Here is a 12,806-nt window from a genome sequence, read left to right on the forward strand (position 1 = left end):
TTGAGTTTATTCATTCGTCCACAGTTAGACAGATGAGGTGATTTAGTACTGTGGCTAGTGTCCCTAGAAGTGGGTGCCCAGCCAAAATTACTTCAAAGGCTCTTCGATGAGGTCAAAAAAACCATAGAATAACAGCTGAAGGAATCATTGGAACAGGCTAATACATCTGTTCATGAGTCTACCAGATGTAAAACATTTGAACAAGTAGGGTGTCCATGGCAGGAGACCACTGCTCTCCAATGTTGCTGCTTTCCTGAAGTTTGCCAAAGAGCACCTTGACACGCCACAACACTACTGGGAAAATGTTTTGTGGTCTGATGAAACGAAGGTTGAATTATTTGGGAGGAACACAGAACACTATGTAAACCTCATACCAACGGTGAAGTACGATGGCGAGAGCATCATGATTCAGGGTCACTTTACTGCCTCGGGGCCTGGACGGTTGGCCATCACATGCCCCTTTTCCACCAAAGCAGTTCCAGGGCTGGTTCGGGGCCAGTGCTTAGTTTGGAACCGGGTTTTCTGTTTCCGCTGGCAAAGAACTGGCTCTGGGGCCAGAAAAACCGGTTCCAGGCTAGCACCAACTCTCTGCTGGGCCAGAGGAAAGAACCGCTTATGTCAGCGGGGGGCGGAGTTGTTAAGACCAACAACAATAACAAGACCGCGAAAGATCGCCATTTTTAAGCGACGAGAAGCAGCAGCTGTACAAACGCCAAGTCATCCATTATTATTATTGTTGTTGCTGCTGCTGCTTCTTCCGTGTCGTTTTTGCTTCGATATTCGCGCCAAGGTTTATGCAAACGTAGCGACGTAACTGACGTATACAGCGACGTATTGACGTATACAGCGACGTAATGAGGTGGCTTCCCTTAGCACCGCGGGCTATGGAAAAGCAAGCTGGTTCTCAGCTGGCTCGCAAGTTGAACGAGTTGTGAACCAGCATCAGCACCGGCCCCGAACCAGCCCTGGAACTGATTTGGTGGAAAAGGGGTAATAGAGGAGAAAATGAATTCCAAAGCTCATCAATGCCAGTTGAAGCTCCGTAGACGTTGGGTGATGCAGCAGGACATTAACCCAGTGGAGAGCCGTTCACACCAGGCATCGTAAGAACATGGCTAAGGTGGTGTTTACATTAGACCGTATCAGCAGATCATCAGATTAACGTTTTTAAAACGATTCGCGTGCACACAGCAACGCCAATACACGATTTGCGTGCACACAGCAACGCCAATACACGGATACGCTCGGCTCCGCAGGCATCCTGCGCTCCAAATCACTCCGCCCTGAACAGCGAGTGCCCTCTGGAGGGTGCGCACTCCGGCCCTGCGCAGCTCACAGAGCGCACGAGTGAAGCGCACGAGCAGTGATTCGGAACAAATAGCAGGAAGTGAAAGTCCGCGCCATTTTTCAGCAGTCGCGTCACATGACCAACGTGGCATGACCAACGCCAGCAAATCAGGAAGGTGGATGTCACAGTGACGTTGTCCAATGACGACGTCAGCTAGAGCTCAGCACAGCGTATCCTCATTCCTCAATGTTTACACAGCACCGGATCAGATACGTAATGGGTTGAATACGTGGGCCCTGGCGGATTCAAGTTGTTCCGCCTGTGGAGTCGTTTCCCGGCGTTTTAATGTGAACGGACAGTGCATCCGCGACGAAAACGAGACGGATACGGTCTAATGTAAACACCACCTAAGCTGAAGCACTTTTGTAAGGAAGAATAGTCCAGAATTCTTCCTGAATGTTGTGCGGGTCTGATCCGTAGCTACCCAAACTGCTTGGTTGAAGTTATTGTTGCCAAAAAAGGTTCGACCAGTTATTAAATCCAAGGGTTCACAAGTTTTTCCACCAGCACTGTGAATGTTTCATGGGTCTAATGAAATCAGGAATAGGAATGCATGGTCTAAACATGTCTGCATGCAAAGCAAGACACTACATTATTGTAAGTTTTATAATATCAGGTGAAAAATGGAGACAATAGGTTGTTTATGAATATAAATAAATATGACGGAATGGTCTAGAATATGACACCAACTAATACTTTTTATTTTTAATAAGGAACTTAACAAGCTCTTGAAAATGTCAATGGTCTTCTGACCATGCATTCCTTGGTAAAAGTCAAATTGTAGTCAGCAAGACAACGAGTTTATTTATCCATTTGTTTGTCTATTTTTTACAAATTTGACTAAAGGTAGGATGCACAGAATATAAAAACAATGAAATCAGTTGACATGCTGTTTTGTTCCTCTTGGTAACTTACCACTTGTAATGAAGTTTCGATTTCTGCTCTTTAAGGATAAAAGGTCGTAGGCAACGGTTTTAATTTGATGCACATTTGAAACTTTATATGTTAAAAAACCCTTTGTAATTTTCTTCTGGTCCCAAGAAGTATTGTTAATAAGTAATAATTGAAATAAGTTAGCGTGGATCGTGGCGAATTTCTGTTCGGCTATTTTCGTGACCACTCGGCGCGTGATGTCATTTAAGCCAAACAAACCGCTTGAGTCGAGTCCACTTCTGTGTATTTTCATTGCCGTTTGGCTTGATTGCAGATGTGCATTCAGGAATTTCAAAAAAAAAAAACATTGCCTTATTATTGTTCAGTGAACTGTAACAACGGGACTGGTTCAGGAAGAAGTTTTTACCTTTTTATGCATAAAACAAAATCAAGCATTCGAAGAAACGGAGCAGCAATGCTCAAGCAAAAAGGAGAAGACTGGAGGTAAACATTTTTACCTTGGCTTGCAATTGACAAGTCAAGAATCCTGAGGGATCCTGTACAATCATTGTGGAAATGAGACAGAGGGATATTTCCTCGCTTAGAGTCAGCTATAGATAGTATAATGCTGCGGATGGCAGGCTGATGTGGCCTACCGGTGCGCTGTCCAGTAATCGTTCCCTATATCCACTAGGGAGGGCGGTTTAATTATTCTTCAAAAGGGCTCTTATTTCGTATTACGACAAAAGTAGGAATTTATCATAATTACTAGGATAAATCGTTTGGGCGTGAGTCTTGTTAAGGTCCGGGGTCACTGCGATCAGAGTCGGCCGAGTCGCTGTCCGATTCCGAGGCCGCACGGTCAAACCAGTGAGCCGCATTCACCGCCATAGGCTCATATAGTTTCACCTCTCGAGATTTAATTTGAAGAGTTCCTACTTCAAAATCGCTATCGCTTTCAGACATTTTACACAACCTCTCACGACCAAAGTAAGTACACGTGTGCTCGGTTCGCAAGTAAACACAGAACTGCTCCCAGTCTGTTTGCCTTAAATGACGTCACGACGACTGCCCCTTGGCAGTGAAAGTGCACATAAGTGAGATGTAAACAAACCTTCGGAAATTGAGCAAAACAGTGTATTTTAACCGTTTTTATTCAATTTTAGGGTGCAAATTAGACACTAAAGCCTAGGTCACAACCGGCCGTAGTGCTACGTGCAAGAAACGCACGGAGGGTGCGCGTGTGACGTGCTGATTTTCGAGCCGTAGACCGACCGCAGAGGTTCTTTGTCATGTCAAACAAACTCTACGGGCGCTTACGTTTTTTTCAGGTTGCAAGACAAACTTGAGGCCAACGTGCGTCTTTCTCCACGAACAAAAAAAAACGCAGCGATTTGGGAAACGCCAAAAATCGCACGGCCAAAAAATCGTACGTCCGGTTGTGACCTAGGCTTAAGAAGATTGAATTCGCTTTTTGGGTCGTTCTTCTAGACAATAAAGTCGATATTCTACGTTTCACCGCCGACCATTGCCCATGACCTTTAAGAGCGTGTTGGCACTTTTCTTAAAATTTTTAATATAACTAAATTGTTTTAAGGCTGATTTATTTATTTATTTATTCATTCAAATGAAGTGTCCTGTTTCTGTAAAATAGATGGCCAAGTTGAAATTTAACGAGTTGGACATCCCATAATATTCATTAATAAGGATGCACTTCTGTCATAATGAGAAATCAACCGTAATGGTTGAAAATTGTCCTTTGCTCTGTGCTGCTAATCACCTTTATGATCAGGATTGGATTAGTCTGCCTTAAAACTCTGACCTAGGGGTGTGAATGAGATGGGTATTTTTGGTGTTTTTTTTTTTTTTTTTAACCCTCCTTTTTAATCCTACTCCTGAAGGGAGTTTGACCAATCTGCTGTTATTTTTGTTTGTACCCTCCCAAAATATTTTCCAAGCTGTAGGGTGATTTTGTTTCCAGAAATATAAACTCATTTAAACCCCAGCGACCCTGACCAGGCTAATACAGTTACTGTAGGTGGATGAATGAATGAAATGGAGTAAATGGGTCACACAGCATCACGTTAGCCCCTATCTTAGTCCAGTATGTTTGTTAAACCCAATGCACACCTCTCCTCAACTGAAATTAGCCTTGATTGTACATTTCAGGGATGGTCTGTTGTGAATCAGGGAAACTTGTAAACATTGACTTAAATCATACCTTGGAAGCAGTAAGCCAGGGTTGTTGAGAAAGCTTCTGCATTTTTTTATAGTAGACCAGGCTTTACCTGATCTCTGTTATAATTTTCACAGCGAACGCCACTGCATATACCGTGTTCACACATGCATTCTCGTGCACTACCTGATCCATGCCTTGCATGTGTGAACAAGTTGCACTAGTGGCCTGTTTGCTATGAAAATGGATGTCGGTTACGTTTTCTTCATTTACTGGCCAGAAAATTCAGGAGATAAAACTTTATATAGCCTAGTATCCGTCGGTCATTTTGCCGTGAGCCGAGCTAAACTGAACTCCTAAAATGAACGTTCCTAGTCATCGTTGTTTTCTTTCGGCTGCTTGCATAAGGGGTCGCCACAGCAGATCATCTAGAGCCGCATATTTGACTTGGTATAAGTTTTACACCGGATGCCCTTCCTGACGCAACCTTCCCCAGTCTATCTGCGCTTGGGATTGGCACAAAGTATGCACTGGCTTGGACAGTCCCAGTAGCTGGGTATTTTATATTTTACCTCATCCGTATGTCTTTGGACTGTGGGGGAAACCGGAGCACCCGGAGGAAACCCATGCACACACAGGGAGAACATGCAAACTCCACACAGAAAGGCCCCTGTCGGACATGAGGTTCAAACCCGGAACCTTCTTGCTGTGAGGCGACGGTGCTCACCACTGTCAAAAGTCAAAGTCCTTCCTACACCATGCATGGCTCGTTTGGCGGCACCGATCTCCATTTCGTAGCCCTCGGCCTCTCACCTATATACTACATAGCTAGGGTTACAGTGCGGGGCTAGTCCTCTGGTAACCGCAAAAGTTTGACTCCCCACTCACATCTGTATTGCAGCATGCCTTGCCAGATGGCAGTAGGCACCGTTTTTATGATGGTCTTTTGGTATGACCCGACCGTGAGTAGAACTCGCAATCTCCCGATCGAGTGGTGGACACACTAGCCACTCGCCGGTGAATATTTCTCGTGATCTTCCTTAAAAAGAGAGCTCGTTTATTTATTTATTTATTTATAGATTCTTCCTTTTGCTGAATTTAAAGAAAGAAAAATATATTTGTAGATATTTAATTCTGCCACAAACGGCTATGTTGATTTGTCACAAATCTGTCACGATCACTCATCACATCAAGATCTCGGTAACGTTGAACACTACAAAGGAGCAGGACTTTGTGCTTTGTCGGCATCTTTGTTTTTCATCCTAGAATAATTGTCAGACTTCATCAGTTTAGAGGTTTGCTATTTGTCTGACCTGGATTACTGATGACCTGCATACAGACTTACATTACATACAGTTGTTAGAGCTTAAAACTAAAGCAGTGGTTCCTCTCAGCTGGAGCACAGATGGCCGATATCACAAAGGTAAGATTACTTTGTTGAACTTCAATAATAGGGAATCAGGGTTTATTTATTTATTTATTTATTTATTTTCTTTTTTCAAATGTTCTTGCTTTTCCCCTTTCAGTTGGGTTTCTGGGCTGCTTACTAACATGTAATTTGTCCTTCCTAAACCAGGCTACCAAGTCATCAACGCCAGGATCCAGCACAAGATCGGATTCATTAGCTGAGATATTTGAGTACTATGATGCAGGAAACCACTGGTGCAAAAACTGCAACATTACTAGTGGTTCCATGTTTGATTTTTTCACACATTTGCACAGCAAAATGCACAGAAAGGTAAATGCCCCTTATTTCCCTTTTTATTATTACAGGTATATTTTACTTAACTCCTTTGTACATATTTAATCATATGCAGTTCTTTTTATTGTTGCTTTTCTGTACCTGTTAAGTTGCTTTATAAAATAAGTCTGTAATATTCTGCCTTTTGTTTAAAGACTTTAGATCCCTACGTCAGACCTTGGGCATCAAATTCTGAGCGTGAGAAGAAACGCCCGACAGGCGAACTCATTTCTAAACCAGCGAAAGGTAGAGGCTTTGCAATCATACCAACAAACTGAAATGAACATACAGTGGTACTTGAAAGTTTGTGAACCCTTTAGAATTTTCTATATTTCTGCATAAATATGACCTAAAACATCAGATTCCCCCACAAGTCCTAAATGTAGATAAAGAACCCAGTTAAACAAATGAGACAAAAATATTATACTTGGCCATTTATTTATTGAGGAAAATGATCCAATATTACATATCTGAGAGTGGCAAAAGTATGTGAACCTCTAGGATTAGCAGTTAATTTGAAGGTGAAATTAGAGTCAGGTGTGAGTGGGCACCCTGTTTTATTTAAAGAACAGGGATCTATCAAAGTCTGATCTTCACAACACACGATTGTGGAAGTGTATCATGGCACAAACAAAGGAGATTTCTGATGACCTCAGAAAAAGCGTTGTTGATGCTCATCAGGGTGGAAAAGGTTACAAAACCATCTCTAAAGAGTTTGGACTCCACCAAACCACAGTCAGAGAGATTGTGTACAAATGGAGGAAATTCAAGACCATTGTTACCCTCCCCAGGAGTGGTCGACCAACAAAGATCACTCCAAGAGCAAGGCGTGTAATAGTTGGCGAGGTCACAAAGGACCCCAGGGTAACTTCTAAGCAACTGAAGGCCTCTCTCACATTGGCTAATGTGAATGTTTATGAGTCCACCATCAGGAGAACACTGAACAACAATGGTGTGCATGGCAGGGTTGCAAGGAGAAAGCCACTGCTCTCCAGAAAGAACATTGCTGCTCGTCTGCAACTTGCTAAGGATCATGTGGACAAGCCAGAAGGCTATTGGAAAAGCATTTTGTGGACGGATGAGACCAAAATAGAACTTTTTGGTTTAATTGAGAAGCGTTATGTTTGGAGAAAGGAAAACTCTGCATTCCAGCATAAGAACCTTAACCCATCTGTGAAACATTGTGGTGGTAGTGTCATTGTTTGGGCCCGTTTTGCTGCATCTGGGCCAGGACGGCTTGCCATCATTGATGGAACAATGAATTCTGAATTATACCAGCGAATTCTAAAGGAAAATGTCAGGACGTCTGTCCATGAACTGAATCTCAAGAGAAGGTGGGTCATGCAGCAAGACAACGACCCTTAGCACACAAGTCGTTCTACCAAAGAATGGTTAAAGAAGAATAAAGTTAATGTTTTGGAATGGCCAAGTCAAAGTCCTGACCTTAATCCAATCAAAATATTATGGAAGGACCTGAAGCGAGCAGTTCATGTGAGGAAACCCACCAACATCCCAGAGTTGAAGCTGTTCTGTACGGAGGAATGGGCTAAAATTCCTCCAAGCCGGTGTGCAGGACGGATCAACAGTTACCGGAAATGTTTAGTTGCAGTTATTGCTGCACAAGGGGGTCACCCCAGATACTGAAAGCAAAGGTTCACATACTTTTGCCACTCACAGGTATGTAATATTGGATCATTTTCCTCAATAAATAAATCACCAAGTATAATATTTTTGTCTCATTTGTTTAACTGGGTTGTCTTTACTTTTAGGACTTGTGTGAAAATCTGATGATGTTTTAGGTCATATTTATGCAGAAATATAGAAAATTCTAAAGGGTTCACAAACTTTCAAGCACCACTGTTAAGTATGTTGGGCAAAAAATGCAATGCTCTAAATGTGAGGATAGGATTGGTGTAATTTGTGGGGTTTTTTTTCTTCTTCTCAACACAAACATTGTAAGAGTAATGTTATTCATGTTACTGTGTACGTGCCTTAAACCTTACCATGTTTCTCTCCTGTAGGCTCTGAATTTGTGTTACCAGTGAGGGGATTTTTCTGCCAGTTGTGTAAAGAGTTTTTCGGTGATCCTATTTGTGCAGAGGCCCATGTTATATGCCATGCACACAATGAGAAGTATAAGGTATTTTAAATTTTTTTCCCCCCTCTGTCCTTTCCAAGAGAGTGCTTGTAGTTTAGTGTTAAATCTTTTAACATTTCCACTTGCAGGCAGCAATAGCTAGGTACAAGTTTGGCAGAAGTGAATCATATACACTATTCTAGAGAGGGTCAAGACAGTGTTATTTTGATAGTCTGGACTGTACTTTGCACAAGAAGCCTGGTGTGGTGTCGTGTCATACATTTCAGTAAAAGCTTATTGCATTAATTCATCCTCAGTAATTCTGAAAATTTCAAACCATTTAACAATTATTCGCCGAAGGCGAGGTGAATATCAGTGAATAATAACGGAGGCGAAGTCGAAGTTATTATTTACTGAGCCTGAGGCGGAGAATTGTTTTAGTATAAATACACAGGTGATTTATTTTCAAAAAAATCATATCCTATATAAATTTATTTCAAACTTCAAAAGCGACATGCAAATATAATAAGGACGCACAGAATTTTGTCGCTTATCTATGCCGACTCACAAAATACTTTGCTTTGAAATGGATAAATCACACTTCCACCTTCTCTTTGAATAGTTTTAGACCAAACTTCGTAGCATCTTTAGAGCTTTTAGGAACAGCATTTTCTGTCGTCATTTGTCATTCTTTGTCACTCACGGTGACGAAGCGATTGGCGGGCATTTTGCCGAGTTGCTCATGGTTATCAAGAAATGGTCCGAATCTCTTGACCAATCAGTGCATGTGATTTCCTATAATCACCTGTGTATGTATACTTATTATTTGTTAAGAAACTAAACTCTGATAAGCACTTGACCACCGTTGCTTCAGGCTTGCTCATTAGGAATAAATAAATTTATTAGGGATAAAGTTAGTTCATATGTTTAAAGTCTTTATTTTTCTGTAAAGCTGCTTTGTGACCATGTCTGTTAAAAGCGCTAGACAAATAAACTGACTTGACCTGTGTTGATGAAACAACCGAAATAAATTTTAAAGCTACACCCTGTTTGGGAGTGCGTATACATGGTAGTAAAGAAAATAAATTTTCTCTCTAATGGTTTGGCTTGTTGTTTAGACGTGTACAGAATGCTTAATGTAACAGTTCAGTCATCTAAATGGGCTTTTTAACCCCAAACTGTATGCCAAAAAGGTTAGCTCAAACGGTAGATCAGTAATATTTGTACTCAAGTTTGCAGATCTACAGTTCTTGGAGTGTGAATTTGATGGCTATAAACATGCTTGTTTTTCATATTTGTTGGAAGCTTGATTGCCTTATTTTTGTCTTATTTCCTCAATAGAAACAAATGTATGAGAACCCTCTTTATGAACAGCGGAGGAACCTGGATCGCCAGGCTGGCATGGAGAGCGAAAAAAAGCAGAATGAGCACAAACGAAAGCGTGATGACGACGACTCCCAGGATGAGCAGAAAAACTCCAAGTCCAGCAAAGATCAAGTGAAAAAGCCCAAATGCAAGACTGAAGAAGAGGATAGATCCAAATACATCAAGGAAGAGGGACGAAAAGCAAAATACATCAAAGAGGAAGAGAATAAACCTAAATGTAAGAAAGAGGAGGTTGAAAGGACCAAAAGTCGAAAAGAGGAGGAGGAGGAGAGGACTAGGTATACAAAGGAAGACGGGGAGAGGAACAAGTTTAAAGAGGAAGAAAGGTGCAGACAGAAGAAAGCAGATGAGGAGAGGTACAAAGCTGAAGAAGACAAGTATAGATACAAGGAAGAAAATAGGTCCAAGTGCAGAGATGATGATAAGAGTAGATACAAGAAGGAAGATGAAAAATCGAGGTATCGGAAAGAGGATGACAAAAAATACAAATCTAGTCATGACGCTGAGGAAGACAGGAGACCAAAACACAAGGAGGAGGAAGGTTTAAATTTGCCAAAATCAAAATGGGAGGAAGAAGAGGAGGAGAATGACGAGCGGCCCAAATCTGAGAAGGAGGACAAAAAGCAGCAACAAAAAGGAAGCCGCAAAGACGAGAAAGAGAAGTCGTCTTTGAAAGATGCTAAGATTGACCCTGAGAAGCCTAGTGAGCCCCCTAAGGTTTTTTGTGGGCCGAGTCCAGCCATGCTTGCAAAACTTCGCAAAAAGAACGAGGAAGCCACTTCGCGTCCTACCTTAGGAAAATTCACTTGGAAAAAGCCTGAAAAGACTGCATTGGAGAAGGAAGCCGAGAAAATTGCAGAGCAGTTTATCAAGGAAGACGAGGAGAGCGTTTCAGCAACAAGTAAAGACTCTGAGGATCAGGATGCTTTTGCCAAATCTATGGCTGCTGCCAAGAGTATTGCTATCAAACTGTCGGGTAAAACCGCTATCGCGCCTTCCCAAGATTGGGTAGCCTATAACCAGGTTAAAATACGTCCTAATCTACCCACCCCTTCTAATATTCTGAAGAAGTCCAATGTTGGGCCCCAAAACAAATCAGTTTCTGCTGACCCAACCTCCTTAGCTGTACCAACCGTGGACACCAGCAGCAAATCTTCTGAAACGGAGATGATAAAACAGGCAGAGAATGAAGACGTTCTACCAGCCGATCTAATCTCGAAGGCGTTCGATGGTGAGGAGGTGCAGTTAGAAATTCCAGGTGATAACTCATCCAGTCTTGCATCTGCTTCTGTCTCTGTACCAACCACTTCCACTGTAACAACTCCATCATCCACAGTGCAGGAGGTGGAGGCTGTTGAGGTAAAAGCGCCTACTGAATGTATAATAACGCTCGAGTCTGATGTCGCTGCTCCTGGAGTACCCGAAGAGGAACACAAGCAAACAGTTGTGGTCCGTCCTCCTCCTCAAATTCAGACCTTCAATAGTTACTCTTCAAAACCAGACAAGCCAAAAACAAATCTAGCTGCAGCGAAAGCAAAAGACTTGTTTGACATTTTCTATGGCAACAGCACTCTGGCTACCTGTAGCGGTTCTAGTGCTGGGAATAAGGTTGGCTGTAAACAAGACTCTCAAGCTGATTCAGGAAGTTTGGTGACCACTCTCGATAACGAATTAACAACCGAGCAGGCTCCAGATAGCGGACACTTGGCAGACGTGTCCAGCTTGAAAGACGAGGAGCCATCTGAGGACCGAGGAGAACAGTCTGAACCACCAACTTTTGATCTTGAAGTGGAACCACTTATGGACTCTACTGAAGAGCATAGTGGAAGTATGGAAATGGCAACAGTTGATTGCAAGAATGAAGCAGATTCTCTCGACTGTTTAGCCAATTCGGAAATCATGGAGAACATTGAGATGATGGGAACAAATGATGACCAAAATCCTCTGGACTCTGAAGAGGCGATGACGCTTTCGTTCTCCCCACCCCCAGGTTCTTTTACAGAGCAACTGAACTTGGACACATTTGAGTTCAGTTTTGACTCTTTGTAAAGGACCGTCATCCAGTAGGTCTAGGGATGTGCATGAGAAATGTTTCAGTAACATTGATCTGAAATTTTTTTTTTTTTTTTGGGTTGTTGTTTCATGCATCTTCTTAAACTCTTTGGCAGGTAATGCCAGTGAAATGATGAACTGACAAGCACTCATTCTGAAGGAAAGGCGATTCCACTGAAAGAATGAGCATTTTTTTTCAACAAGTAATGAATCCTTAGCATCTGTAAAATGTTGCATAGATTTTTTGTTAAAGTACAGGGTTTTGAACTCCCTGCTTTTCTTGCTTTGTTTGCAGCCGAAACAGTTCCTTTAAAAAAAAAAAAAGAAAAGAAAAGGTAATGTAGACCATTTTATATAATCTGTTTTGTGAGTGATTTTAAGTTCAAGTCTCAATCCATTAATCCTTCCACGTAAGTAAATCAAAGATATTTTAACACAGGAGCCAGAGAGATCGAGGGTCAGAAGAGAAAACGAATTGGTGTGGAGCTCACGCTACAAGGACAAAACTGTCTTGAAATACATTTGTACTTTTGAGTACAGCATGAGCAGTTTTCTCCTCACAGCTCTTGTGAGAACTGATGCAAATCGGAGATTGTGGTCCTGTACCCTGTTAGTTGAAATATTGTATAAGGATAGGTTCTCTCTTACTGTTGGTTGTTCTGTAGTTTCTGGTGTACAAGGTCTGGTTCAAATAAATTTCAGTGACCTCCTTTTTGTGTATTAATGATATCTAGATATAAACAGTAATTGCTACCCGTAGGTAGAAATGTATGTCTGAAATATTTCAGATGCTGTAGTTCAGTAATGTTTCTTTTTATAATTTCAGCGGAAGCATTTTTGCCTGTTTGTTTTTTTTTCCTCTCTCGCTCCATTGCTTCAATCTGTCTTTTCAGTTGTCTCTTCATTCCCTATAATGTATAGCTGTACATCTTAATTGTTGTCTTTTATTATAAGTCATGGAAATTTTTTGTATTGTGTAGGTTTATTTAAAAAAAAAAAAAGGGGAAGCAAAAACAGTGCTCTTAATTTTACACAACACCGCTTAAACATGGAGTCTATAACCTGCAAAAGATTTTAATATTTATTAAACACTTAGGTACGTATTTACATATATTACATGCAATGCTCACGTAAAACAACTTTCCTGATTCTT

At 41.6% G+C, this 12,806-nt stretch overlaps 1 protein-coding gene across 5 annotated transcripts in view; it reads left to right on the forward strand.

Annotated features, from left to right (window-relative positions):
- Nucleotides 1-12,363, forward strand: part of znf318 (zinc finger protein 318) — a 30,645-nt gene extending 18,282 nt beyond the window's left edge. Inside the window, exons 8-13 of one of the 5 annotated variants that reach the window (XR_009655032.1) lie at nt 5,974-6,135; nt 6,294-6,384; nt 8,160-8,278; nt 9,557-11,856; nt 11,949-11,988; nt 12,093-12,363. Coding sequence is in view for 2 of the 5 variants with exons in the window: in XM_060925546.1 (XP_060781529.1) it covers nt 5,974-6,135; nt 6,294-6,384; nt 8,160-8,278; nt 9,557-11,650 (2,466 nt within the window). In the remaining 3 variants the exon portion in view is untranslated. Of the gene's footprint in view, nt 1-5,973; nt 6,136-6,293; nt 6,385-8,159; nt 8,279-9,556 lie in introns of all 5 variants that reach the window. The other 4 variants (XR_009655030.1, XR_009655031.1, XM_060925546.1 and 1 more) reach the window with 4 other exon arrangements.
- The last annotated feature ends 443 nt before the right edge of the window (nt 12,364-12,806 follow it).

Source organism: Neoarius graeffei, chromosome 7 (assembly GCF_027579695.1).
Source record: "Neoarius graeffei isolate fNeoGra1 chromosome 7, fNeoGra1.pri, whole genome shotgun sequence".
NCBI classification, from domain to species: domain Eukaryota; kingdom Metazoa; phylum Chordata; class Actinopteri; order Siluriformes; family Ariidae; genus Neoarius; species Neoarius graeffei.